General features: G+C 42.0%; 1 protein-coding gene across 1 annotated transcript; it reads right to left on the bottom strand.

Annotated features, from left to right (window-relative positions):
• Positions 1-7,826: 7,826 nt before the first annotated feature.
• Positions 7,827-21,721, bottom strand: CRELD2 (cysteine rich with EGF like domains 2; the record flags this gene model as incomplete). Its single annotated transcript, XM_082005127.1, has 10 exons — positions 21,102-21,721; positions 19,843-19,925; positions 18,843-18,953; positions 15,548-15,639; positions 14,376-14,552; positions 12,997-13,095; positions 11,295-11,372; positions 10,365-10,460; positions 9,399-9,539; positions 7,827-7,885 (listed from the first exon to the last, which is right to left on the bottom strand). The coding sequence occupies exons 1-10, from the start codon at positions 21,255-21,257 to the stop codon at positions 7,827-7,829; spliced, it is 1,092 nt and encodes a 363-aa protein (XP_081861253.1). The 5' UTR covers positions 21,258-21,721.
• Between the last annotated feature and the right edge of the window lie 4,055 nt (positions 21,722-25,776).

The following is a 25,776-nucleotide window of genomic DNA, read 5'->3' as shown; positions in this document are numbered from 1 at the left end:
TGCAGCTCATGGTCATAATACCATACTAGCAAAGCAAGCTGATGCTAGGCCAGGCCAGGCCTATCTTAGCTTAAGGTACAGGACATTGCACTGTGCCAGGAGTGGAGTGGAACAGTTTGTACTTTCATGTAATCACATTCCGCAATCTGGTCTTCTAGATTCCACTCTAGGAGCCCAGCACCTCCTAGGTGTGAGCAGAGTGCCAACAACAGGTGTAATCGGTTCTAACAGCAACTATCAAACAGCTCAGCCAGACTTTGCCATCTACATTCTAGATATCTAGCTTGCTTAACTTTGGCTATGTACTCCTAGCCAAAAGCACCCCTAGCCAAAAGCACCCCTAGCCAAAAGCACCCCTCAAATCTCCCTCACCCAGGACATGAATGAGTCTGACTTTTTACTGCTTCTACAGAACTTAGGTGTACGAATCAGGATCAGCAAGTTGGGTTTACTGATAACAGATACTAATTTTGTAAAAAAAAAAACCCAAAACCACCAAACCCCAAACCCAATCACCCAAAAAACCAACAAAAACCCCAAAACCCACACACACCTAAAAACACACAAACTTGTATGAACTCACTCTTTTCCTTTGTAAGTGGCCAGATATAGCCTTGTCCATCTAGTTGTTAAGTTAATCTAGTAGTTAGAGCAGTCTCAGAAAGCAGGAGAAATAAATCCAGGTCTCTTACCTCCCAGCAGACTATGCCAGGAGATTCCTCTGCCTTGCAGAATCTTGGTTTAAGAAGTCTAGATTCAATAGGAATAACAGCAACTCTCCCTCCCTTGCCCCCCCAAAATTCAACAAAGACAGGGTAATAAGGACATGCCTGTTACCTCAACTACTTTACATGTAGCCATGTGTGCCACAAAGAACCACCAGTAGACTAGAAATTAAGTTTTAACTTTCCAGTCCTGTAAGAGGAAGTATTAACTTGAATATCTTTTACAAAAAAGTTAAAATCAAGACAAAACAGCTACAAAAGAGGTCTAATGCAGCAGAAATACAATTTCAAAGGTACTTTCAAGTAAGAAAGAAAACCTAATACACTAGTGCAAGAGAAAGACTACTACATTATCACCTATTAAAAGCTAATTCTAAGAGATACCTGAGAAAAAACAAGATCCTTGCAAACATATTTGAGTTCTCCCCGCAAATCATATTTGGATTAACATTGGAACTAAAACCAGCAAGTTAAGACATGGTGTGAAGTTGCTGAAAAAGATGAGGAAAATTCCATTTTGATCCAAGGAAGAAAAAAAAAGCACTGACAGTTGCTTTAAATAACCTCCAAAGTTTCCTTTCAGAACAGATAAAATATAATCTCAGAAAATCACAGAATCACTAGGTTGGAAAGGATCTTCAAGATCATCAAGTCCAACCATTAATCCAGCGCCACCATGTTCCCTAAACCATGTCCTGAAGTGCCACATCCACACATTTTTTGAACACTTCCAGTGATGGCGACTCCACCACCTCCCTGGGCAGCCTGTTCCAATGCCTGACCACTCTCTCAGTGAAGAAATTTTTCCTAATATCCAATCTAAACCTCCCCTAGCGCAACTTGAGGCCATTTCCTCTTGTCCTATCGCTAGTTACTTGGGAGAAGAGGCCAACACCCTCGTCGCCACAACCTCCTTTCAGGTAGTTGTAGAGAGCGATAAGGTCTCCCCTCAGCCTCCTCTTCTCCAGGCTGAACAACCCCAGTTCCCTCAGCCGCTCCTCGTAAGACTTGTGCTCCAGCCCCCTCACCAGCTTCGTTGCCCTTCTCTGGACACGGTCCAGCACCTCAGCATCCTTCTTGTAGTGAGGGGCCCAAAACTGAACACAGGATTCAAGGTGCGGCCTCACCAGTGCCAAGTACAGGGGCACGATCACTTCCCTACTCCTGCTGGCCACACTATTTCTGATACAGGCCAGGACACTGTTGGCCGCCTTGGCCACCTGGACACACTGCCGGCTCATGTTCAGCTGGCTGTCAACCAGCACTCCCAGGTCCCTTTCCGCCAGGCAGCTCTCCAGCCACTCCTCCCCAAGCCTGTAGCGTTGCATTGGGTTGTTGTGGCCAAAGTGCAGGACCCTGCACTTGGCCTTATTAAACCTCATCCAGTTGACCTCAGCCCATCGATCCAGCCTGTCCAGATCCCTCTGCAGAGCCCTCCTACCCTCCAGCAGATCAACACTCCCACCCAACTTGGTGTCATCTGCAAACTTACTGAGGGAGCACTTGATTCCCTCATCTAGATCATCTATAAAGATACTCAACAAGACCGGCCCCAGAACCGAGTCCTGGGGAACACCACTCGTGACCGGCCGCCAGCCGGATTTAACGCCATTCACCACAACTCTCTGGGCTCAGCCATCCAGCCAGTTCCTCACTCAGCGAAGAATAAACCTGTCTAAATAACCCATAGCAGACTGATAAGCAGACGGAAGGAAAGGGAGGGGTATCAGGAAGTCAGCCAGGACCCCTACAGGGAACTATCTTTTATATTATTGCTATATATCATCCAAACTGCTTGGGGTTTTCTGAATTTTTTTTTTCCTCCCCATGCATTCTTTTCAATTAGTCACTTGTTAAGGCACGCTTGAATTATTTGTATGCCTAACCTTGTGCTGTATTAAGAATGGTCTGAAAGCAACTTGAAGGGCAGGGTGCACCCTGTTTGTCAGGAACAATTGTCTTAACATATGCATAGCGCTGTATACACTGAGAGCTTAACACTCAAAATGCGATTTGGTGATTTTCACAACACTTGGTGCTTTTTCAACCTGAAATTGTCAAAGGCTAACAATGACAACTGCCTAACAGAAGAGTACCTCTCCCGTACACACTAGGACAATATATAATCAGTCTTTGTCAACCATAAAAGAAAAAAATAGTGTTGTGTTTGTAAAATATATCCCATATATTTTACAGTGACCTGTGTCCTGATCTTGTCTATAACCTATGGGCTTTGGCATCTCCCCTAAGAAAGAAGATAGTGATTTGAACCCTTTCAGGTGATCTCTGATTTCCTGAAATATCTAAATCATCAAGTTATTCTGCAAAACAGAATTCTTTTGCCCTATTTATGAATGGATGATAATATACTTTGCAGAGAACTTGGTGTTTGACAGACACGCTGGGAATTCACACCAAAGAACAAACTCGGTATTATGTCCAAATGCTCAGATAAAAACATTTCAGCACATACTTTGATTTCTAAGTTTAGATACTGCAGGAGGATTGTGGTATACATGCTGCATACTTGAGACTGCTTTCCTGACCTTGTTTAGAGCTTTAATTGAAACACGCAGGTCTGTAAGTTTGCTTGTTCCTGGAAAAGTGTTCTTGGACGAGCTATAACATACCAGAGAACCTTGTCCTTTGAAGTACCCAAATGGTACTGAATAGTGTATTTCCCATTGCAAAAAGTGCTTAGTCTTAGGTTAAGAAAGCCCAGAGTAGCAGGAAGACAAACTAGCAAAAACGTTTAGTTTGATACCACACAGTATGAAGTTTACAAAATAATAGGTGTGAATCTAGTTCAAGGTTCACATTGGCACTTACAACAAAAGTACCTAACCAACACTTCACTAAGCCAACAAACAAGATTTGTGCCTATCTCAGGTAACTTCTGAAGCATTTACTAACATATTCATATAGTCTGACATGAGACCTGTAATTCCAGGCAACCGTAACTACAAAGTCTTTTACTACATAACCAGATGTTCTCACAATGTAATGAAAAATTTAATGGGAACAACTCACTTCTTTTATCACTAAGCTGTTAACACATATAGTAGAAAGCATTCATACTCTGAACCGGTTTGGTTAACACAAAGCACTTGACCTTCATTGTCAGTTTTTGCTAATCATGTTAAATCCTGCTCCCCCACCTCCTTAATTCTAATTATGAGGGGCAAAACCCAAGACAACTAAGAGTCCAATCCCCACTCTATTCAAGGCGGGGGGGGGAATAAATTTAGTCAAAACAATTTTTAGTTCCAACCTCTAAAATAGAACAGTAATTACAGCCTGAAGTAGTAAAATGATGATGCAGAGTAAAACAAGAGAACCAACTCTTTAGAAACTCAGCATTGAGAGGGCACGAGGCAGTAGCATAGCGTTAAATACTTATCAAGTATATAACTTGGGCAATACTCCTTCAGAGAAAGCTCTAAATATTTTAATTCACTTTTTTGGACCCCTGACTTATCAAGTTTATCCACATTAATTTAATGCAAGGCAATAGGTGCTAATAATCAGGAGGCAAGGGATTAGGAAGATCAAGGAAAAAGATGTTACTGACTCCTAATACCCAGGTACCACATCCGTATCTTTCCTAGGGAACAACACTCTGATGGTTCTACTGCGGTAATGGAAAGCTAAAAACATTGTTCTCCAGAACAGAACAGTTTGGTTATACCAGACTACTCGCACTACTTTTGCAGGTCACGCTAGGTGGAGTTTATTCTCTCTCTCACCACAAAAAAACCAAATTCTTGAGGTACTTGTTTTTCATTACTTCATCCCAGAGTTACGCTTAACTAGGACCAATTCAGTTACGACTTTTTGTCCAGAGCTTGAAAGGGGGAGGAAACGGGAAGCAAATGCTTCCACAATGTAGTTAGGAACCTCATCAGGTATCCCCCAGAGTCCCAAATAACTTGAAGGGAAATTATAAAAGCAACTTCTTCACGAGCTTTTGACATAGTCGTCAACAACAGATTTCTCTCTAAACTAGAGATACGGATGATGGGTGGACAAGGAACTGCTTGGATGGTTGCATCCAGAGGGTAGTGGTCAACAGCTCAATGTCCAGATGGAGATTGGTGACAAGTGGTGTCCCTCAGGGGTCTGTATTGGGACCAGTACTTTTTTAAATCTTCATCAATGACATAGTGGGATCGAGGGCACCCTCAGCAAGTTTGCAGATGACACCAAGCTGAGTGGTGTGGTTGAAACACCTGAGGGACAGGATGTCATCCAGAGGGACCTGGACAAGCTCAAGGAATGAGCCTATGTGAACCTCACTGAAGTTCAACAAGGCCAAGGGCAGGGTCCTGCACCTGGGTCAGGGCAACCCTCAGGATCAATATGGGCTGGGGGATGAAGGGATTGAGAGCAGCCCTGCCGAGAAGGACTTGGGGGTACTGGTGGATTAAAAGCTGGACATGAGCCAGCAATGTGAGCTCATAGCCCAGAAAGCCAACTGTCTCCTCGGCTGCATCCAAAGAAGCACGGACAGCAGGTCAAGGGAGGTGATTCTGCCCTTCTACTCTGATGAGACCCCACCTGGAGTCCTGCATCCAGCTCTGGAGCCCTCAGCACAGGAAAGACATGGAGCAGGTCACAAAAATGATCTGAGGGATGGAACACCTCTCCTATGGGGACAGGCTGGGAGAGTTGGGGTTGTTCAGCCTGGAGAAGAGAGGGCTCCAGGGAGACCTTATTGCAGCCTTCCAGTACTTAAAGGGGGCTTATAAGAATGATGGGGACAAACTTTTTAGCAGGGCCTGTTGCAATAGGACAAGGGGTAATGGTTTTAAACTAAAAGAGGAGAGATTTAGACTAGATCTAAGGAAGAAATTTTTTACAATGAGGGTGGTGAGACACTGGAACAGGTTGCCCAGAGAGGTGGTGTGTCACCCATCCCTGGAAACCTTCAAGGTCAGGTTGGACAGAGCTCTGAGCAACCTGATCTAGTTGAAGATGTCCCTGCTCACTGCAGGAGCATCGGACTAGATGACCTTTAAAAGGTTCCTTCCAACCCAAACTATTCTGTGATTCTATGAGGAAGCATTATTTCAGACTTGAAACATTAATAAAAGAGATTGTACTGGATAGTTCTGTAGACTATTAGTTGATGGTAGTTTCTAAACAGAACTGACATTTCAAGGACCATTCAGATCATCACCTGGAACACCTAGGAGTTAAGTGTCAAATGACTGAGCAACAAAGGCAAGCTACACTCCTGTAAGATCCTTAAGGCCTAGTATTACTGTATCTTCCTACACCTGCACTAAAAAACCCTAAAGGTCCTCGAGTTGTATTCCCTGTGCTCTCCTGCCTGCCTACTTTTTCCTACTTTCAATTTAGCACTTAAATTAATTTAGCACTTACCCTACGACTTGAAAGATACGTGGCATAGGCCCATCTCTGGCCATTACAGCTGAGAAAGCACTGAAGTTTTCATTCTCAGACTGGCAAATTAAGAAACATCTAGATACAATAGCTGAAGGAAAATAACTTAAAGAAAACTGTTACAGATTCTTTAATACCATTGGGTATTTAAACTACAGCACGTAAGATCCGCTTAGACCTCTTTTAACATAAGAATGCAACAGAATGGTTTTTTGCACAATATTCACATAAATATCTATTGCACATAGAAATCCCACATGCGCTGTTCACAAACTGAACTGTGACTTAATCTGAACAAAGAAGTCTTCTGAAGTATACAGAAGGTGTTTGGCCTTCACTGATCAACAAGTCAATCCTATTCATACCCTTTTTATTTCCACTTACCTCAGGGTACTGTTGATAATTTCTTTACAGACAAGCCTAAGTTATGCTCTTTTTAGCTGTATTCTGTAATGCCTCTCTATGCTCCCTGTATCCACTACCACAATGTATTTGGTAAAACATAAAACTTTACTCATTTATATCAGAACTTTAGCTACTGTACCTGGATGGTCCTTAGCTTATTTACAGCTTTGATGGTCCTGCAGAATATACCCATTTTAGCTCTTAAACTTGCCTTAACGCTTAAGGACAACACATAGGAAGTTGTTTGTATGCTATGCTTACTAGCTTTCTCTCTGAAATGGCCCAAGAGACAAGACTGATTTTAGTATGCTCACTTTGAAAAGCACAGGAAGCTATTACATGCAGCAGTAGTCTGTAATGAAAGTCATGTGCTCATCAATTCTAGAGAGTACTCATATAACAACTGTAAGCCACTAAGTGCAGGTGTTAGGCAAAGTTACTTTTCATCACTGTATAAACTTGTTTAAAAACTTAATGCAAGTATCTGGTAGAAAGACTCGTCTACCTACCTTTGCAAAGTTGAAGTTTGATATGATTCTTCCTATAGAGGAAAGTGTGTGGGGGCTTTTTTGGTTGGGTTCCACCCCCCCAATATATATTCCAGCACAACTGAGTGCTGGAATTCAGTACTGAACTGAAATACAGTGCTTACAAGGTTCTGGGGTTTTGTGGGGGTTATTTTTGTTTAGGTTTTTTTCTTTTTCTTTTTTTTCCACTGCCTAAATGAAAAACAGACATGACAACACAGCAAGGTATTAACATCTGAAAAATATTTAAGGCACATTCCAACAAAATAAACTTTTATTGAATGCAGTATTAGGCATTCTATTTTAAGGGAACAGTGCTTCCCCTCCAAAGAGATTCCCTTTGACAATTTCTAAAAGCTGTATTTCAGTTACAGAAATATTTCTCATGTCAAGAAACACCAAACTTCAGTCTAAATTTTTTTTGAATTATGAAGTGCAACTATGTCCTTCCAAATTATTATAGTTTTCAGTAGGCACTAGAATGAGAAACCTACAAATGGATTCAATTTCTGGGTACAATGTTATGTTAATTCAAATTTTATACTAACACATCTAAAGTGTTGTTCTTGAAGAATTATATAAAAAGTGGCATTTAAGAATAAAGAAATGCAGCTTAAAGAGGAGTTTATCACCATTTAGAAAAAGAAAAATCTTAATGGCAACCTGCATATTTAATACCATTTCCACAGTATGTCAGCTAGCAGAGGCTTAGTCCAATAATTTAAAACTTTAGATAGGAAAGTCTTTTGGTTCTGAATGCAGATCATAAGTCATCATGTCCAGTAGGTGAAGGCTCAGTTGTTTCACTCTCTACTTCCTCTCCTGTGAAATTAAGTATCATAATTAGAATACAAATGTATTATGTAATTTTTGACATTAAGAATTTTTAAGAGAAACCCAAATCAACCTATTTATCAAGACCTGAGAAGCAATAAAGCTATACAGAAGAGCTACTTACACCATCCTCCTAAACTAAGCTTATGATTTTTTTTTTTTTTTAACTAGATGCAAACAAAACATTTCAAATAAACTGGTACGATACTGCTAGTGGAAGAAAAAAAAGTACAGCTATTTCTATTCTAAGCTTTTGTTTTCAGCTATTCACAGTGAACTTTCTTCTTTCCACATGACCTATCAGAAGAAATTCTGGTATTTGAAAACGTATTACTCAGAATTATTTTCTGTAGTGCAAACTGCTCAGTTCAGATGTTAAAACAGCCTTTAAAAAAAAGTAGAGCAATTTTATTCTATTGGTAAAAGCATTAATCTAAGAAAAAAGCTAATCCAATTTGTCAACTTTTCATTTTGCTTTTATTCTCATAAAATGTCAAACCACATTACAAAACATAGTAACTGATATCCTGAGTATCTGCACAGGAAAAGTACATAACTGATTTTAAATGAATAACAGTGAGCACCAAGAACATAAGGTCTGAACTGAATGGCCTTGAGTAGCAATACTACGTAGACCTTTACAACATTAGTACAAGATTAAAAAGCAGTCTTGGGTAGGGGGAAACAAACAAACAAAAAACAACAACAAAAAACCACCAAACAACCTAAGAAATAGAAAAAAATAGAGGTATGAAATTGAGTGTCTCTCATCTATTCTCCTACAACCTTTATTGCAAAATAATCCTCTTTCACTTTGGAATTGTAAAAAAAGCCTAGGAGTAATGAAACACTAGTGAACATAATCTGTCCATAATGTGTCATACATCCTAGAGCAAATTACACTTTAATTTGTTTAAGTCAAGCTAAACAGTTTCCTACTACTGAAAGATGGATGTCTCCTCCATATTCACCTTCACACCAGCTCTGGCACTTTTGTGATCACAAACTAAACAAATTCAGCTTGCTCATCCAGCAAAAAGAATTTTGCTAGTTTTCTGAGATTTCAGTGAGTTGAAGGAGCTTGCATGCAATCAGATAAAACCTACTATAAAGGTACCAGATAAAGCCACTATAATTAATGATACAGGGAAAAAAGTGGGGAGGAGGAAGACCTCCTTTTTATGATAGCAGTAATTTGTTAGTTCATTTTATGTAATGAAGTCAGACATTTAGGTGACTTAAAAACCTACAACCTTGAGTTAAGCACAAAAATATCAATGCAAGAACAGGACATTTAAAAAATCCACTGTCTTTAACAAAGCAAACACACATTCCAGAATGTGACCTACACCACAAACTACCTGACACAGAGCACACCTGTAAGAAGATGACAAATTATACAGAGGAGTTTACAAGTAACTACATCCTTGGACAGAAATACATGTACAATTTGTCGATATAGCATATTTTTTAAAAAATCTGTCACTGAAAAGCCACTTGCCTGTTTTTACAGTTTGAACACATGTTCCATCCTTATCTTCAAACCCTTCTGAACATACACACTTGTAACTACCTGAAGTATTAACACAGTCTTGATTCTCTTTCATGCAGACCTTTTCAGGAAGGTTACATTCATCTATATCTAGAGATAGGATAGAGAAAGAAAGAGTCCACTGCTGTTATTTTGTTATAAAACTTACTTGTGCTCAGTCATATAAACAAAATTCTATTCAAATATGAAAAACACTGAGAAGCAGGATGCTGCTGCAACAGATTTAACGTCTGTTAAAATAATATGTTACGGCTCTTCATGATTTAGACTGTGTTTCAAATTTATTCAGATAGTAGTGAGGTTTTTTTTATGTTTTGCAGGCCCCTATGTGGGGAAATGGATTAAGCAATGGCATTCATCTTAACCTACTGAAGATTCCCCATAGTCATTTTCTATTGATGTCAAAGTACAACTAAAGGGAAGTGAGCCTGTAAATACATCATCACAGTTAACAGCTACTTAAGATAACAAGTACCTTCTGCTCTCCCCCACAGAGAAACTCCAATTTCACTCTTTTCACTATCACTTCACATGTTATAATCCACTATGAATTAATATAATTTGAACTTGGACATTAATGGATTAACATTATGAATGAATCCACATTGCATTCCTGCCTTTCTGTTACAAAATGACTACATATGCACACTTGCAATAAAGTGGTAGATAACTGACAAGAGACTCGTGTATTTGTTTCCTGAATGTGCTATAAAATACTTTGTTCCTTTTGTAGGAGCATTTCACCTTTAAGCCTTGTCATGCATATTAGCTCAGTAACATAAGCTAATACCAGAACGATTGGGTTCTTTTTAATAGGCTTGAAAACTGAAGCAGACGAATACTTAACAGCTCCGCAGCATGGGTAACCAAAAATGAGCTAATGGTGTTCTACCACGTACTACTAAATCCACCAACCTGTACACTTTTCATCTTCCTTCATGTACCCAGATGCGCAGGTCTTGCACTTGTCAGAACCTTCCCCTGTGCAACTTACGCAGCTGGCATCACATGCTAAGGACAAAATATTTTAAGCATAAAAATTCATATATCTGAGGTTTAAAATACCACCCTTAAAGTCAGTCAGCTTACCCACACAAGAAATCATGGAATCATAGAATGGTTTGGGTTGGAAGGGACCTTAAAGATCATCTAGTTCCAACCCCCCCGCCATGGGCAACAGACACCTTCCACTAGATGAGTTTGCTTAAAGCCTCATCCAACCTAGCCTTGAACACTTCCAGGGAAGGGGCATCCATAACTTCTCTGGGCAACATGTTCCAGTGCCTCACCACTCTTACAGTAAAGAATTTCTTCCTAATACCTAATCTAAATCTACCCTCTTTCAGTTTAAAACCATTGCCCCTCATCCTATCACTACACTCCCTGACAAAGAGTCCCTCCCCATCTCTTCTGTAGGCCCCCTTGAAGTACTGGAAGGTTGCTCTAAGGTCTCCCCAGAGCCTTCTCTTCTCCAGGCTAAACACTGCTAAGTCTCTCAGCCTGTACTCATAGGGGAGGTGCTCCAGCTCCCTATGGCCCATCTTCGTGGTCCTCCGATGGACCCACTCAAGCAGGTCCATGACTTTCTTATGCTGGGGGCCCCAGAGCTGAACACAGTACTTCAGCGGGGGTGTCATAGGCAGGGTCTTACAAGAGTGGAGTTGAAATAACCAGAAATCTCTTGCTTTCCTCATGCAATAGCTTCTAAAGCCTCATCCTGCCCAAGCCCAGGCAGGACTGGACCCCACTGACCTAAATGCCTGGTATCATGCCTTTTCTAGCATTACCTCTAGCATTAGATTAGGATTCTGAATAATAAAGTAAAACAGCAGATTAAAAAGAAACCTTTGCATGAGAACGATCCATCTGTATTCAAACAATACTGGTGATCTTTGCAAGGAGAAGTGGCACACTCATCTAAATCTGAAAGATAAAAAGGGACAAGTTACCTAAAATAGTAGGCATGATTAAATAGCCAGATTAATACTTGAATGCTGTGCTTTGAAATCTTGTAAGAAGTGTCCCACAGAAGCTATAAACTTAAACTGACTGCACTGAGAGTTACAATGAGCTCAGGATCAGATATGCAACATTAGACAAAGTCATGTGGTAACATATACTGTTTTATTCAGCTTCAACTTACATTAACAAATCAAAACTAATCCTCAGAAGATGTTTTGTGATGACAGTAACAGACATATCAGAAATGCAAGAGCTCAAATTAAATAAAGATTCCAGAACACCTGCCATCCTTGTAATTTTCAAGTCAGTGTTTTACATGCATTTATGTTTTTTATGCAAACAGCATAACAAATAAGCAGCCAGACTACTCTTCAGGAATACTGTTGATTTCTCTACTCCTATATTACCAAGCTATGTAACTTTTTTAAAGTATTTAAAAAAATAAATACACAAATGCACACACATACACTGCTTAGTTTTCTACACAAAGCAAATTGGAGAAAGACAAGTTTATGGTTAGGACCAGCCAAGCTGAAAACCAGTTCTACTTGGGCAGTTAAAACATGCTAGTGTTGTGATTTCAAGGAAGGGGCACAAGAATAGTCACAACTAAAAAATTCAAGTCCCCTTGCTGTCTATCTCATTCTGTTGCTGCAGACATCATTCCTACTGATTACTCAGTTAATTTATACTTCATCAGTTGAAATGATTATTTGGAAAAAAACAGCTGCACACAAGACAACATTGGAGCACCTTAAAAACACTCTTGGAGCATTCAACAGTTGCCAAAGCAGGTATTGCAGGAGCTATAATTCAAATCCTAGTTCTCATTAGCACTTTTAAAAAGAAGCAGTGTTCACATAATTTCTAAGATACTGTTTCCAGATATTACGCTAAAGGTCTTTAAATGGCGAAATTCAACCAGTTGCACAGAACGTTACTCTGCCCTTCATGTACTGATGCATTGGGAGTATTTTCAGTATTTTGGTTTTTCCTTAAGTGTTTCATATATATCTCGTCATAAACCAAGAGATACGCTAAACTAGAAATAGGTAAGAGATTAATGGAAGCACTGAGCTTGATGACTCTCCAGTAATAGGAAAAGTCAGTATGCCTGGCTTTTAGTAAAATGTTTGAACTCAATTAGTGTTGAGCATTTATAAACACACAGTAATGTGAAGATGGGCAATTAGTACAAAATATGTAGATAAGCTGATAAGAATCTTCCAGTAGTTGACAAAATAGTTTAAATCAAGAGTAGGGCACTGTTTAGCATTCAAATAAACACAAAAACCGTGTCTTAAAAGGAACACCCCACTTGCTTCTATCTGTATTACACTAAAGTAAAAAGGATACACAGTGAACAGTTCGATAAAGACAACTATAATCACCAGACAATCAGTGGGGAGGGAATACTGCTTTCCTGCATCATGAAACAAGTTAGGAAGAGAGAGACTACAAACTATACAAATCTAAACTGACAGAACACTTCCATAAAATACAATAAAACTCACTGTGATATCATCTAATCTCACTAGCCAACGTTGCTACAAAACCTGTTTGAAGTCTACCAAGCATTACTCACCCATACAAGCTGCTTCTTCATTTTTAATCCAGCCTTCTTTACAGTCTTGGCAGTCCTTATTACTTGAACCAGTACAAGTTTTACAGGCAGCATGGCAGGCTAAGATAAGAAAAAACTACAATCTGAGCTTTGCTGAGAGATTCCAAGGCAAGTTTGGGCACAAAAATTCTCAGAGAAAACGTGATTTAGGAATCACTGGAAGCTATCATATTTTAGTAGCTTGACCTTCCCATTCACAAGATTAAATCTTGACTTTATGGAGATATCATTTACAAAAATGCAGCTCTATCCTACAAAAAAAAACCCCAAACAACCAAAACACCAAAAAACCCACACCCCAACCCAAGAAGCCAAACCTGGCAATTACAGTCATCTGCACCACTGAGAAAACAGTGCCATGAAATTCTAGTGACTAGAAGGGGCAGGTCCAATTTCCAAATTATTTGGAAAGAGGAGATCAAGAAGATAAACTTTGTTCAGCCACTCAGGGCTGGGACAACAGTTTAAATGCTAGACTCGGCACTCCCACCTAATGAATCGTCATGCTCCTTCATTTGCAACTAGCTATGAGAGTAATGTGTTAAATGATACTAGTCTGAAGAACTTCACAAGGAAACAGACTAGAAATCCAGCTATAGATATAAATACATATAACGCGTATATACGTTACATGTACATATAACACACAATATATAACATATGCATGTTATATATTGTAATATAAAACAGACAGATAAAAAACCCACACTGATGGTGATGAAAAACAAATCTCATTAGACCCCACGGTCAGGTTTTAGTTGTTGCAGAATCTCACTCAAGATGTAAAAACATTAAAAATCTGACCAACTGAAAAAGTTTAGTCCTACAACCTGACTATTGTAGGAATTAAGCTTAGATGTACTTAACTGAAATCTATGTAGTCTGTAGCACAGATCAGCTGTTTCCATGCCCATTTACTCCAGTTAAGCTTATCCAAGACATGAGGAAAACCTAGCTTTCAGAGTAGTCCCCTGTGCAGCAATTTCAGCTCAAGGTCTTTGGACAGTACTCGTGGGATGGGGACAGAGGGGGGACAGGGGCAAAGTTTGCTCTTCCTTCCCAGCTCCCTCAAGACATAGACGAATTCTGCTTCTTAAGCAAAGGGGGAGAAGGGGGGAACAAAAAAAAAAAAAAAAAAAAAATCAAGGGCAGTCTGGAAGGATGACTTGGCAAAACCTTAGAATTCCACCAAACTGACTGACATGTCATTTATAGTTCAAGCTGAGTGACCAAACTGTAACTATTTTTTGTTTTTACATTTATCAGTTTAAATTGTTTCTAGCTTACAAAAACTGAAGAAGGAAGACAAAGATTTAATCACATGTCGAAGACTTTGTTACCTGTACAAACAGAATGTGTCTCATTTCTCAAGGTACTGAAGTAACCATTAGAACAGTCCAAACAAAAATCTCCTGCATACTCCTTGTTACAGTTACAGGAGCCATCTCCACCTCGGGTACCATCACCGTCACAGTGACCATTTCCATGGCAAGGTCTTTCTGATCCACCACGACAAGCTAAAAAGGATCAAAAATACTTGTAAATCAGATGATAAAGGAAATAACTTCCTGTTCTGAGCCACAAGCACCTCAAGTCCCACCCTGTTCACTGACAGTAAAAAGTAAAAAAAAAAAAAAAAAAGGCACACTAAACCAGGACATAATTTCCAAAATCTTTTTTCACTTGAGAGCAACCAAAAAGCTTGCTACAAGGAATCCTCAGTAATACATTCAAGTGTAAGAGGAACTCAAAACAACCTCTAGGAAAGTTCTGTTATAAACTTAATTTTGGGTAAAAGCCACGGCTTAGAGTTTTACCTATTTTCCTAGCTTCCTGGATAAAGCTGGTATTTTTCTTTATTCTAGATTTCTGATAACACTCATACTGCAGTTGACAAAATCTACTAGCAATCATTTAGATCAATACTGGGAATTGGCATAATTTTTAAGAATATAAGAGTGCAAAGCTGATTTCTAACATGGTGCAAGGTTCTAGAGATATATAAATTATACAGACTTCCAAGGTCAAAATACCTCCTTTATCACCTTTGCATCAAAGACCTTACTTTCATTCAGTTGTCTCCCACTTACTTTTATCCAATTTCTCCCACTGCCTTTTTAACTAATCCTCAGTTGTGAATTTCTTCATTTAATCCCCATCTTAAAACTGGTGAAGGACTGTTGTCTACATAGCTTCTGAAAGGCCACCTAAACAGACCTGATGTCACAAACAGCCTTGGGTCAGGTGTGGATGTGAGCGATCAGAGGGATTCTACGCATGGAAGTACCCTTGATAGATCTGTACATTACTTCATGCCCAGAAGACCTTTTTTCAGGAAAGATGCTCACAAGGCAGCTACTTAACTACCAAGCAGCAAGCAGGCACACACTACACAGCAGCTGGTGTCTCACACAAAATATCACACTTCATGTATTTATCCATGTTATGAAAGACTGAAACAAACAGGTAAAAAGAACATATTTGCTACTGTATTTTTCAGACGAAAAATTACCAAGGCAATCTGGTCCATAAGTTCCAGCAGGGCAGCAAACTTCTATTGTTTCTATACAAAACCACTTAAACAAATCAGGATACTTCTTCTTTCTGCATATGAAAGACATTCATTTATCAATAAAAAGAATGAAGATTCTTTAAAAGCCAATTCACGCAGCTGAGCCTGCACAACGCAGTAGAGAAATCTATTGCACATGACAGATTAGAAACCTATTTTTTCTGTTCTGAAGATGATCTTATTTCAGGCACCAATTTCTAAAAGTAGTCCTCCAACTCGAAATGATTTTACCTTTTAAACTAGAACACTGTTAACAGATTCTACTAATATTTTATAGATTCATGAAAAATGTTAAATGAGAGCAACCAATAAAATCAATTTATTTGATACATACCCACCCTTTTTTTTTTTTAACCACCTTATTTTTAGAGAAGGTTTATATATAGTTTAGATGGTGTTATTTATGTCTTCCTCTTAAAGATAACTGCTGTGATCTCAGTATCACGGTGATGCTGAAGTCTCAAAAACTTTAGTAAAGGAAAGGCTCAGATATTCTGTAGCCTGACAAAAGTCTTCAGCAACTCCCAAGGCATGTACAGCTTCTCTTTCTAAACTATTAAGTCTGACCATACTGACTCCAAGGCTCAGGCCCTGAAAAGTAAATTTACTGAGTACCACGTGTAATGTAATAACTTATGAAAAAAGATCCAAGGCATTCATGGACAAAGAAACTATCTTTGGAAACTACCACAGAACTGAATGACATTTGGAGATCGCAGGCTAAAGGACAGAAGGCAAACTTAATCAATTGCACTCAAAAGGTCTATTAAACACAGTAACTTTCAAAAACACAAAGTATTTTATGAATGGTTTATTTTAGGAAGTCTACTTTGTCGAATTCTCTAGTTTAAAGCCCGTTTCTTTCAGTTCTGCAAATTTAAGACAAGCATAGCTTGTCTTTCTGGAAGGCATGCCCTACGAGGAGCAGCTAAGGACTTTGCGCTTGACTAGTTTGGAGAGAAGGAGGCTGAGGGGTGACCTCATTGCTCTCCACAAATTCCTGGGGAGGGGAAGTGGAGAGGGAGGTGCTGATCTCTTCTTCCTGGTATCCAGTGACAGGATGCATGGGAATGGTTCAAAGCTGTGCCAGGGGAGGTTTAGACTAGACATCAGGAAGCATTTCTTGACCAAGAAGGTAGTCAAATACTGGAGCAGGCTTCTTAGAGAGGTGGTTGATGCCTCAAGCCTGTCAATGATTAAGAGGCATTTGGACAATGCCCTTAATAACATGCTTTAAGTTTTTGTCAGCCCTGAAGTGGTCAGGCAGTTGGACTAGATGATCACTATAGGTCCCTTCCAACTGAAATAGTCTACTGTACGCTGTGCTATTCCCTTGTCCTGGTTCCAGCTGGGATAGAGTTAACTTTCTTCCTAGTAGCTGATCATAGAATCATTTAGGTTGGAAAAGACCTTTAAGATCAAGTCGAACCATTAACCTATCACTGTCAAGTCCATCACTAAACCATGTCCCTAAGTGCCACATTTACATGTCTTTTAAATACCTCCATGGATGGTGACTCAACCACTTCCCTGGGCAGCCTGTTCCAGTGCTTGACAACCCTTTCAGTGAAAAAATGTTTCCTAAAATCCAATCTAAACCTCACCTGCACAACTGAAGGCCATTTCCTCTTGTTCTATCACTTGCTACTTGGGAGAAGAGACTGACACCCACCTCACTACAACCTCCTTTCAGTTGTAGTTGTAGAAACTGGTAAGGTGTCCCCGAACCTCCTTTTCTCCAGGCTAAACAACCCTAGTTTCCTCTGCCACTCCTCATAAGATTTGTGCTCTAGACCCTTCAGCAGCTTCGTTGGTCTTCTTTGGACATGGTCCAGCACCTCAATGTCTTTCTTGTAGTGAGGGGCCCAGAACTGAACACAGTATTCGAGGTGTGGTCTCACCAGTGCCAAGTGGCTGTGTTTTGGATTTAGTATGAGAATAATGTTGACAACACTGATGTTTTTAGTTGTTGCTAAGTAGTTGTAGCGCTTATACTAAGTCAAGGACTTTTCAGCTTCCCATGCTCTGCCAGTAGGGAAGTGCACAAGAAGCTGAGAGGGGGCACAGCCAGGAGAGCTGACCCAGGCTGGCCAAAGAGAGATTCCCTACCATATAACGTCATGCCCAGTACATAAATCGGAGTTGGTTGGGGGGTGGGAATCACTGCTTGGGGACAGGCTATCGATCATGGGGTGGTGAGCAATCATTGCTTTGTGCATCATTTGGTTTTGTATATTCCTTTATCAGTAGTATTATTACTATAATTATTTCTTCTTCCTTTGATGTCCAATTAAACTGTTTTTATCTCAACCCACAATTTTTTTTTCCCCTGATTCTCTCCGCCATCCCACCTTGGGGCAGGGGAGACAAGCGAGCAGCTGTGTGATGCTTAGTTGCCAGCTGGGGCTAAATCACAACATCCCTTCAACTGGCATGTTAATGTATACACAACCCCGTATAGTTAGGTAAAAGGATAAAGTAATAAAACAGTCATTAAGAGCAATGTGGGTTATCAAAAATCCTTACTGAGTTATGAAACATTATAATGGCAGTTAGTCCTATTGAATTCTAACTGATTGCGAGTGCTGAAAGTCTAAAGTAGTAAAAATATACTTAGAAGAAACATGATTTGGAATTTAAAAAAAGATCTTAAGAGATTTAAATGCTACAATGCCATCCTTGCACTAATTATACTTTATAATTGTAGATGAAGAGCTTAGTTATAACAAAAATCACAGGCTAGCTTAGAAGGCAGATAGAAAAGTCAGCTGCTACACTACCATCCTCAAGAGATCCAACTTCTAGATTTGTTAGTATCAACTATTTTGCTGATTGCCAGGAGAACAAAATAATGTTTCAGGAAAAAAAGCAAACAAACAAAAAACTCAGAAGAACCAAAGAGTCCATTGCAGTTTTATGACAAAGGAAAACAAAAAAGGTAATAGAGCTCAAAGTTTTCAAATGGTAGTTTGCCTCAACACCACACTGGTAACTGAGCAGACGGTGTATGAGAAGACAGACTGGATGTTTTGGTGCAATGCTGCCGAAATTGAAAAGAGAGAACACTGGACAGCAGCACATGCTATTAAAAGTCAGCCTGAACCCAGCTGCACCCAATGGCAACTCTTGAAGGATAACATACTGCTATTGTTTGGGCACCAGATTTAACATCTGTAGTTCATCCTCTTAGATAACTTATCTACACAAAGATCTTAAAAAAAAAAAAGATACTTACAGTTTGAACCACCATTTCTCTATATGTTCTTCATGCTCTTCTACCATGTTGTTACATTCAAAGTTACTACTGTCGCACAGATTCTCTATGATCTCTACAAGACGAATTTCGCTATGAGTGGAGAAGGAAAATCATAAATTTAATTTAAACATTTGACGCCACTTAAGACACGACTTGAGCCTAGAATACTTTTATCAGTTCATGGTGTGTTCTGAATTAGCTCCAAAACAAAGCAAATATCAGAATGAAGAACTAATGAACATTACTTCAACCAAAAAAAATAGAAGGGTGGCCACAAGAACCACTTTGGCTTGCCTATATTTATTATGTCTGCAGATTGTAGCTTTGATAGACGCTTAGCTTCCCAGCAAATTTTGAGTGCAGTATTTTTCTCCCAAGTTCAACAACAAATATCATTATTTGATACAAGCCCATGAAGCTCACAGTAACTGAGGTTCAGAAATACCACCCTTACATCTCAAGGCTCAAACTAAGATTAAAAAGTGAATTTGAAATTTGGAAGAAAAGTACCAGGTCACGTTGCTCAGTAATCAAACATACGTAGAAAAGAGTAGAGCAATCTCCACCTCTTCTAGTTTTCTGTTTGGCACTGAAACAGTGACGACTCAGGAGAAGACACTGCTTTAATTCTAAAACAAGTACACACCTTTTATGACCTACCTATTAACTACTGACCATTATTTAAGATCATTATTTTAGGACTTTAATGGGTAAATAAAAGAAAACTACTATGACTGATGTCGGTATTAACTTTTGTTGTTTTCAGAAGCAAGACAAAGACATTAATAAGGGGGTTCAGTATCTACTGTAATCATTACTTGTAATGTTACATTTTAATCAACAAGAATTAATCAGCTTGGACATGTGAAACTTTAGCTGCCACATTCAATATTTAAGTTTCACACAAACACCGGTACGGTGAAGTTACACACGGTAAGATATGAAACGTAGCCCAATGAAAAATACTGAGACAGCTTACCTGGACTCATACTTTGACAGTGTCTTCTCTTCCCAAGCAGTGTTGCCACCACCAAAGTTCTTTTTAGCTGTATCTACTAATCCCTACACATAAAAAGTACAAAAAGAAGGTAAGTTACATAGGGTTTTTTTGTAACAAAAATTAAGGGCAATAGTAAATGCTTATATGAAAATTGTGAAAAGCGCCACGCAGAAACTTCTGTAAAGCTCTGAAGCTGCTGATCAAATTGCCAAATGAAAGAAACAGCTAGTGACAACAAAAAAAGTGAGAAAGTATAGGTTATAGCATAACATGACTCAATTCTCATAACACATAACCAAGGCTTTGTTACAGTTCATTTACATTTTGACATACATGTCAAAAAACATACATGTATGAAACGTTATACCCTTCTCCTTTAAGTTCTCAGCAACATTTTTAATCAGCTGACCAGGACCTCTACTTCATTGTTTTGATAGTACTTAGCCCAGTCCTCACCATGTTGTAACTTAAACACACAAACATACAACAGGATAATTCACCGTGATCAGCACAACTTCCCCGAGCCACAGCCAATGCCTATTACTAACACCTTGCAAAAAACCCTCCACGGTTAAAGCGACCTACCAAGCCTACGACAGCGAAGAGACGTACAAGGAGTATTAAGTATCTGTCAGAAGCTGAGGCAGCCCCTTGCTGCCTACACTGAATTTACTGGGCCGCAGTGTAGGACTGTGGCAAGTGGCAAGAGAGAATTTTAGGGGACGGTCTTTTCCGCTAGCACTCCCCGTGGCACAGGACACGCTACAGCCAGCACGGCCAGTCCTTCTGCACTAAAGCACCAAAACACGGCCGATAGCAGAGCTCGAGGAGCTTTGTAACCTACCGACCCGAGGACTGCAATTGCTACCGACGCCGGGAGCAGACCGCTGCCGGGTGTCGGTAAGACAGCGGCCGGCGGAAGCGCGGCCGGAGCCTGGCCGCGGGGCTTGCGGGGCAGAGAGCCGGGCGGCGCCGGGGCCGCAGGCCCGCACCGCGCCGGGCGGTGCCGCCGGTTTTCTGGCGGGCCCGACATGCCTCCACACCCGCTGTTGCTGAGGGGCCCCGAGACCGGGCGCTGCCCCTCAGAGCGGCAGGCACGGAGCGGCCTACACCGCTGTCCCTCAGGCTGCCCGGCGGGAGCCCGCGTCCGGATGCTCGGTGCGGAGCCCCTGCCTGCCCCACAGCGAGGCCGCCCGCCGCCGCCGGCCTCCCCGCGGCCCCACAGCCCCGCCGCCCACCTGGTTGAACCTGTCCACGATGCCCCGGCAGGTGGAGCACGCCAGGCGCCGCCGCTCGCCAGCGCCCAGGGCGGGCGGCAACAGCACCGACAAGGCAGCGCAGAGCGCCACGGCCAACGGCGCCCGGCCCGGGCGAGACGCGGGGCCGGGCCCCATGGCGAGGGCACGGGGAGCCCCGGGGAGACGGAGCGGGGCCACCCCAGCCGCCGCACCGAGCACGCCTCAGCGTCGGCACCGGCGGCCGCGCGCAGCGCGCTCGCCCCGCCCCGGCCCCCGTAGCAACCGGCCTGCGAGCTCCATTCAGATTTCCGCGTCAGCCCCACGCACGCTCCGACCGCGGGCGCTCCTTGGTGCAGGCAGGGAAACGGGGGAACGTGGCCCAATCAGCACCCGCCACGCTCTGGACCAATTGGAGCCCCCCGCGTGCACGGAGAGCTGAGCGGGGGGCGTGGTAGAGAGCTGTCTGAGGAAGCAAAGCCCATAGGCCTTGCGCGCTGCTGCCGCCATCATGAGAACGGGCAGGTACGAGCTTCTCAGGGGCTTCCGCTCCATCCGCCATTTCTATTTGGCAGCTGCCTCGGAGCCCTTTGGCTGCCGGGGGCGTGCTCTGCCCTCACCTAATATGGCTGGCCGGAGAGGTGGTCACGTGGGTACGGGGGTGGCCGTCCCCCCCCCCCTCCGCCGCCGGCGCCCTCTGCGGGGCGGCCACGTGGACGCCCGGGTGGTGAGTGCGGGCCGGTCCGAGGGCGTCCGTGCCGGCGGGGCGGGAGGTAGCGGTCGTGTGAGAGCGCGCGCGTGTGAGGGGGAGTGGAGAGGCCGCCAACCGGCCCGTTGGCTCGCCGCAGCCTGGCGGCAGCCGGGCTAGAAGGCGTCCCCGGGAGCCCACTTCCCCGCGGAGGCGCCGGGCGCAGGGGCGCTGCCAGGCGGTCCCCTCGGCTCCCCGCCTCCCGGGCGCGGTAGCCGCGGTGTGGCGGAAGGGAGCGGGGCCGGGCCGGGCCGGGCAGGCGCCGTCTGAGGGGGTGCGCACCGTGCTTGTCAGCGGGGCGGGCGGACCTGCCCCTGCCGAGGGGGTCCCGTGCGGCCCCGGGGACGGCGCCGCCGGCTTCGGAGGCGGCGGGTGATGTTGTGGTCTCGTCCTGAACCCCTCCGGGGCCGCACAGGAGCGACCTGAAAGGGAGTGACTTTAAATGCGCCCCGGGGGCGCGCGGACCGGGGCACGCAGTGACGGTGACCTGAACTCGCCGTTCCGTACGTTAGGAGCTGGGTGGGTTCAAGGTCGCGCGCCCGTCGCCAGCGCTTTGCGTGGCTCCGCGGCGAGCCCAGCAGGCCGCGCCGCCCGTGGGACCCGCCGGCCGGCGGCGGGCGGCTGTTGTCCTCGGCGGGGCCGGCCGCTAGAGGGGGACCGGGCCCATGCTTTGGGGGCACGGGGCGGGGGGGCGTGGGAGCGTGGTTGGGTTGTTGGGGGCTTTTGGTTTGCTTTTTTAGTCTGGAGCATTCTGCGTGTTTCTTCCCCAGTCCGAAGAGTGGCATTTCCTACATAGCTTCGTCGTGCCTTCCTATCTAGTGCTGTCCCAGGCTTCGTTTCCTGCCTCAACTTTCTCTTCTCTTTTTTGTCTTAATTTTTTTTTTTTCCTAGCCAGTCGCCAAACTCATGGGGAAATGTATATAAGAATAGCAACTGTCATGTTCCTTCTTAGAAAAGAAGAAAAAACAATCCCAGCAACTACAAGGTTTAAATCTCACCTCATTCAGAAGTTAGCTTTAGAAGCAAAGTTGGGAGAGATGTTAAACGGTAGGAAAACAAACAAACAAAACCCTGAAAATTGAAGATAATACAACATACGTTTTACCAAAACCAGATCAAGGCAGAGAGGGAGGACCTTATGGTTGGGCTTGCTCTTGGTGGTTCTGCTTAGATGTCTCCTCCATACAGAGCATGTGAGGGAGTGGAATGCAGTCTCTGTGGACAGATTCAACATGCAGTTTGGCTGCCAAACCCTTATTTATGTTTATACTGAACAGTGTCTGAAAAAATGTGAGCTAAACATGGTAGATTTTTCATGGGAAGAGTAAAAAGTCCATTATTGGAACTGATGATACTTCCTAAGAAAACGTGCAGAAAAAGAATAAATCGTTTTTGATTAAAGTGCTTCAGCCTTTTTTTAATTTAAGAAAACAATTTATTTTCCAGCTTAAACCCAGGAAGTGATGAATTCTTTGTGTTGAAAATCTCAGCTCTTCTATGATTCAGTCTTGATGTAGACATCTAGAGTGGGAGTCAATGTGGCTATGTTGTAAAGGTCTGAGGAGGGTTCTTCTAAAGTTGCTAGAATGTTAATGATGGATAAAACTATTTGTATTTGCTTATGATATTCCTCTAACATTCATTATTAAAATATTTTTATTATGTGAAAATATGTTTCTGTGTTTTTGGCATTTAAAAATAAACACTGTATTTTGCCTTTAATATAGCAAATTTATTTTACACATCAAATTCAGTGTCTACCTGTCTTGATAAATTCCACTTGAATTTTGAGGTTTGTCAGCATCAATTTTCAACAGAGCAAGTTATCCTGAGTCTCGACAAGGCCACTAAATTTATTAGGCTTTATCTCAGAAACCTATGTGTTGTCTTCATGCTTTGGTTTTTTTATCTGCTAGCATGTTTCCCTTCAGGGAATCTCAATATGTATAATGCATATAATTATCTTCAGAATATATAAGTATGCCGGCAAGCTTACTTTCTTCAGGCATACAAAAGGATTGGAGTCAATAAGATTTAAAAAAAAGCCTTGTGATAAAAATGTGTATGGGATATGTGGCTTCACTGCCATTCTGATGATTTAGAAAGTTGGGGGCTGATTATTCATGTGGTGTTCAACTAAAGATAACAGGAGTGGGCTGTTTTGAAAAGTGGTCAGAGTATAATGAATGCAGTATTTATAGGTGAAGGTAGCTTACTAAACAACTGATAGAATTAAGAAGGAAAAAAATAGAGCTTCTTGGCACTTGGGGTCCTTTTACAAGGATTCATTGGGTCCTAAAATACCTAAAAATGTTAAGAAGCTGCAAACTGTGAGTGAGGAATACCTGCCTTGCTGGTGTATTATTGCATGCTGCTTCACATGACACACGGGCTACAGAAGTGCCTGTGTGGCTCTGTGCAGTGGTTGGACTGATCCTTCAGTGTCCGTTTTTCTCTCAGGTAAGTTTGGCCAGAAACGTGAGGTGCCTCTGTAATTTTTGGAAGAATTCAGCAAGAGCGCTTTCTGGAGACAAGAATTTGTACAAGATAAATTGCCCTGCGCAGAAGCTTAATTCCTGCCAAGAGCTTCTTGAAATGCTCCTGATGGCTGTCCCATACCTCTTCTACTGCTACTGTGGAAAAAGGATTCTGTTGTAGCATAACCCATTTTTATCCCTCCCTGTAAAGAAGTAATACTAGGCACAGGTTAAAAAGACTTCTTCGTACTTCCTGGGATGTTGTGTTTACTTAGGCTCTTAACACTGCAAAACAAGCCAAAAATCTTAAAGACCTACCACAGAACTCTTTGTCTTTGAGACCAGGGTTAGAGCTTTGGTTACAGTCTGTAACAGCGGCAATCATGAGAAAATGAGATACAATCAGTGAGGTACATAAAATATTATGCGGATACATGCAATTTACAGGTGGTACACAAATTTCAGGATTTATTGGTGTTAGCTGTGAAAATAGGGTAACATTTGCTCACTCTGTATTTATTTTTGCTGATGAGCAGGACAAGCATCAATTCAGGAAAAGATAACTTTAGGAGGCAGTTGCTAAGTAATCCTAGCAAATCTACCTTACATCGGTTTGATGGACATACTTAGACCAAAACATGGAAGAAAACATCTCTAACCAAAACCCCAGTTGTACCTTAAAGGTGCTGTTTTTAAAATTATATTTCTGTGAGAACAGAACAAGAATAACAATAACGAAAAATCTCGTCTTTTATTAAATTGTAAGCTTGAAAGAAGTGGGAAGCTTAAATTAAAAGAACATGAAATAGATTGCTATGTTTTTGCTGTAAATGGTCATGGAAAATAACTTTTTTTTACTGGTTTATAATCTGTAGCTACTAGAAAAGATGAGCTGTTTACCCATGACAATACTTGTGCTTTATTTGCTCTGGCATCACCTGGACACATGATTTTATCATCATGATAGAATGCATCATAAGTACTACCGTAGGAGTGGCTCAACACAGTGTTGTAAAACTAAGCAGTAGGGAGAGGTGCCCTTCATTTCTGGGTAGGAGTGCGAAGAACGGGGTTCAGACCATCTTGCGCCATAATGACACATGGTGTGGGTGCCGAAGGGGGTTCGTCCTTCACTTGCCGAGTCCAGACCTAGCCCCTGGCAAACTCAGAAGATCAAAGTACTCTGTTACGAACAATTTCTCACCCTCGTGGTCCCTCTCGCACTAGTTTCAGAGTCCTAGGCAAACGAAAGAGTATGTTCTATGGATGATTTGTAAATCCAGTGTGAAATTAAAGTGAGAGTAAATTACAAAGCGCTCTCTCCCACAAAACGAAGACATAGTTGAGGTGGCATTCTCAGTAGTGGTGGCAGCATGGGATGTAAAGGGAAATACTTTCTCTAGGGTCTGTGTTGTCTGAGGGGTTTTTTATGTGAAAACTAAACACTTTACAT

The sequence above is a fragment of the Phaethon aethereus genome (assembly GCF_964289735.1).
Source record: "Phaethon aethereus genome assembly, chromosome: 1".
In the NCBI taxonomy this organism is placed as follows: Eukaryota; Metazoa; Chordata; class Aves; order Phaethontiformes; family Phaethontidae; genus Phaethon; species Phaethon aethereus.
The sequence above is the reverse complement of the archived record's forward strand: the minus strand, read 5'-3'. Positions and strand labels throughout refer to the sequence as shown.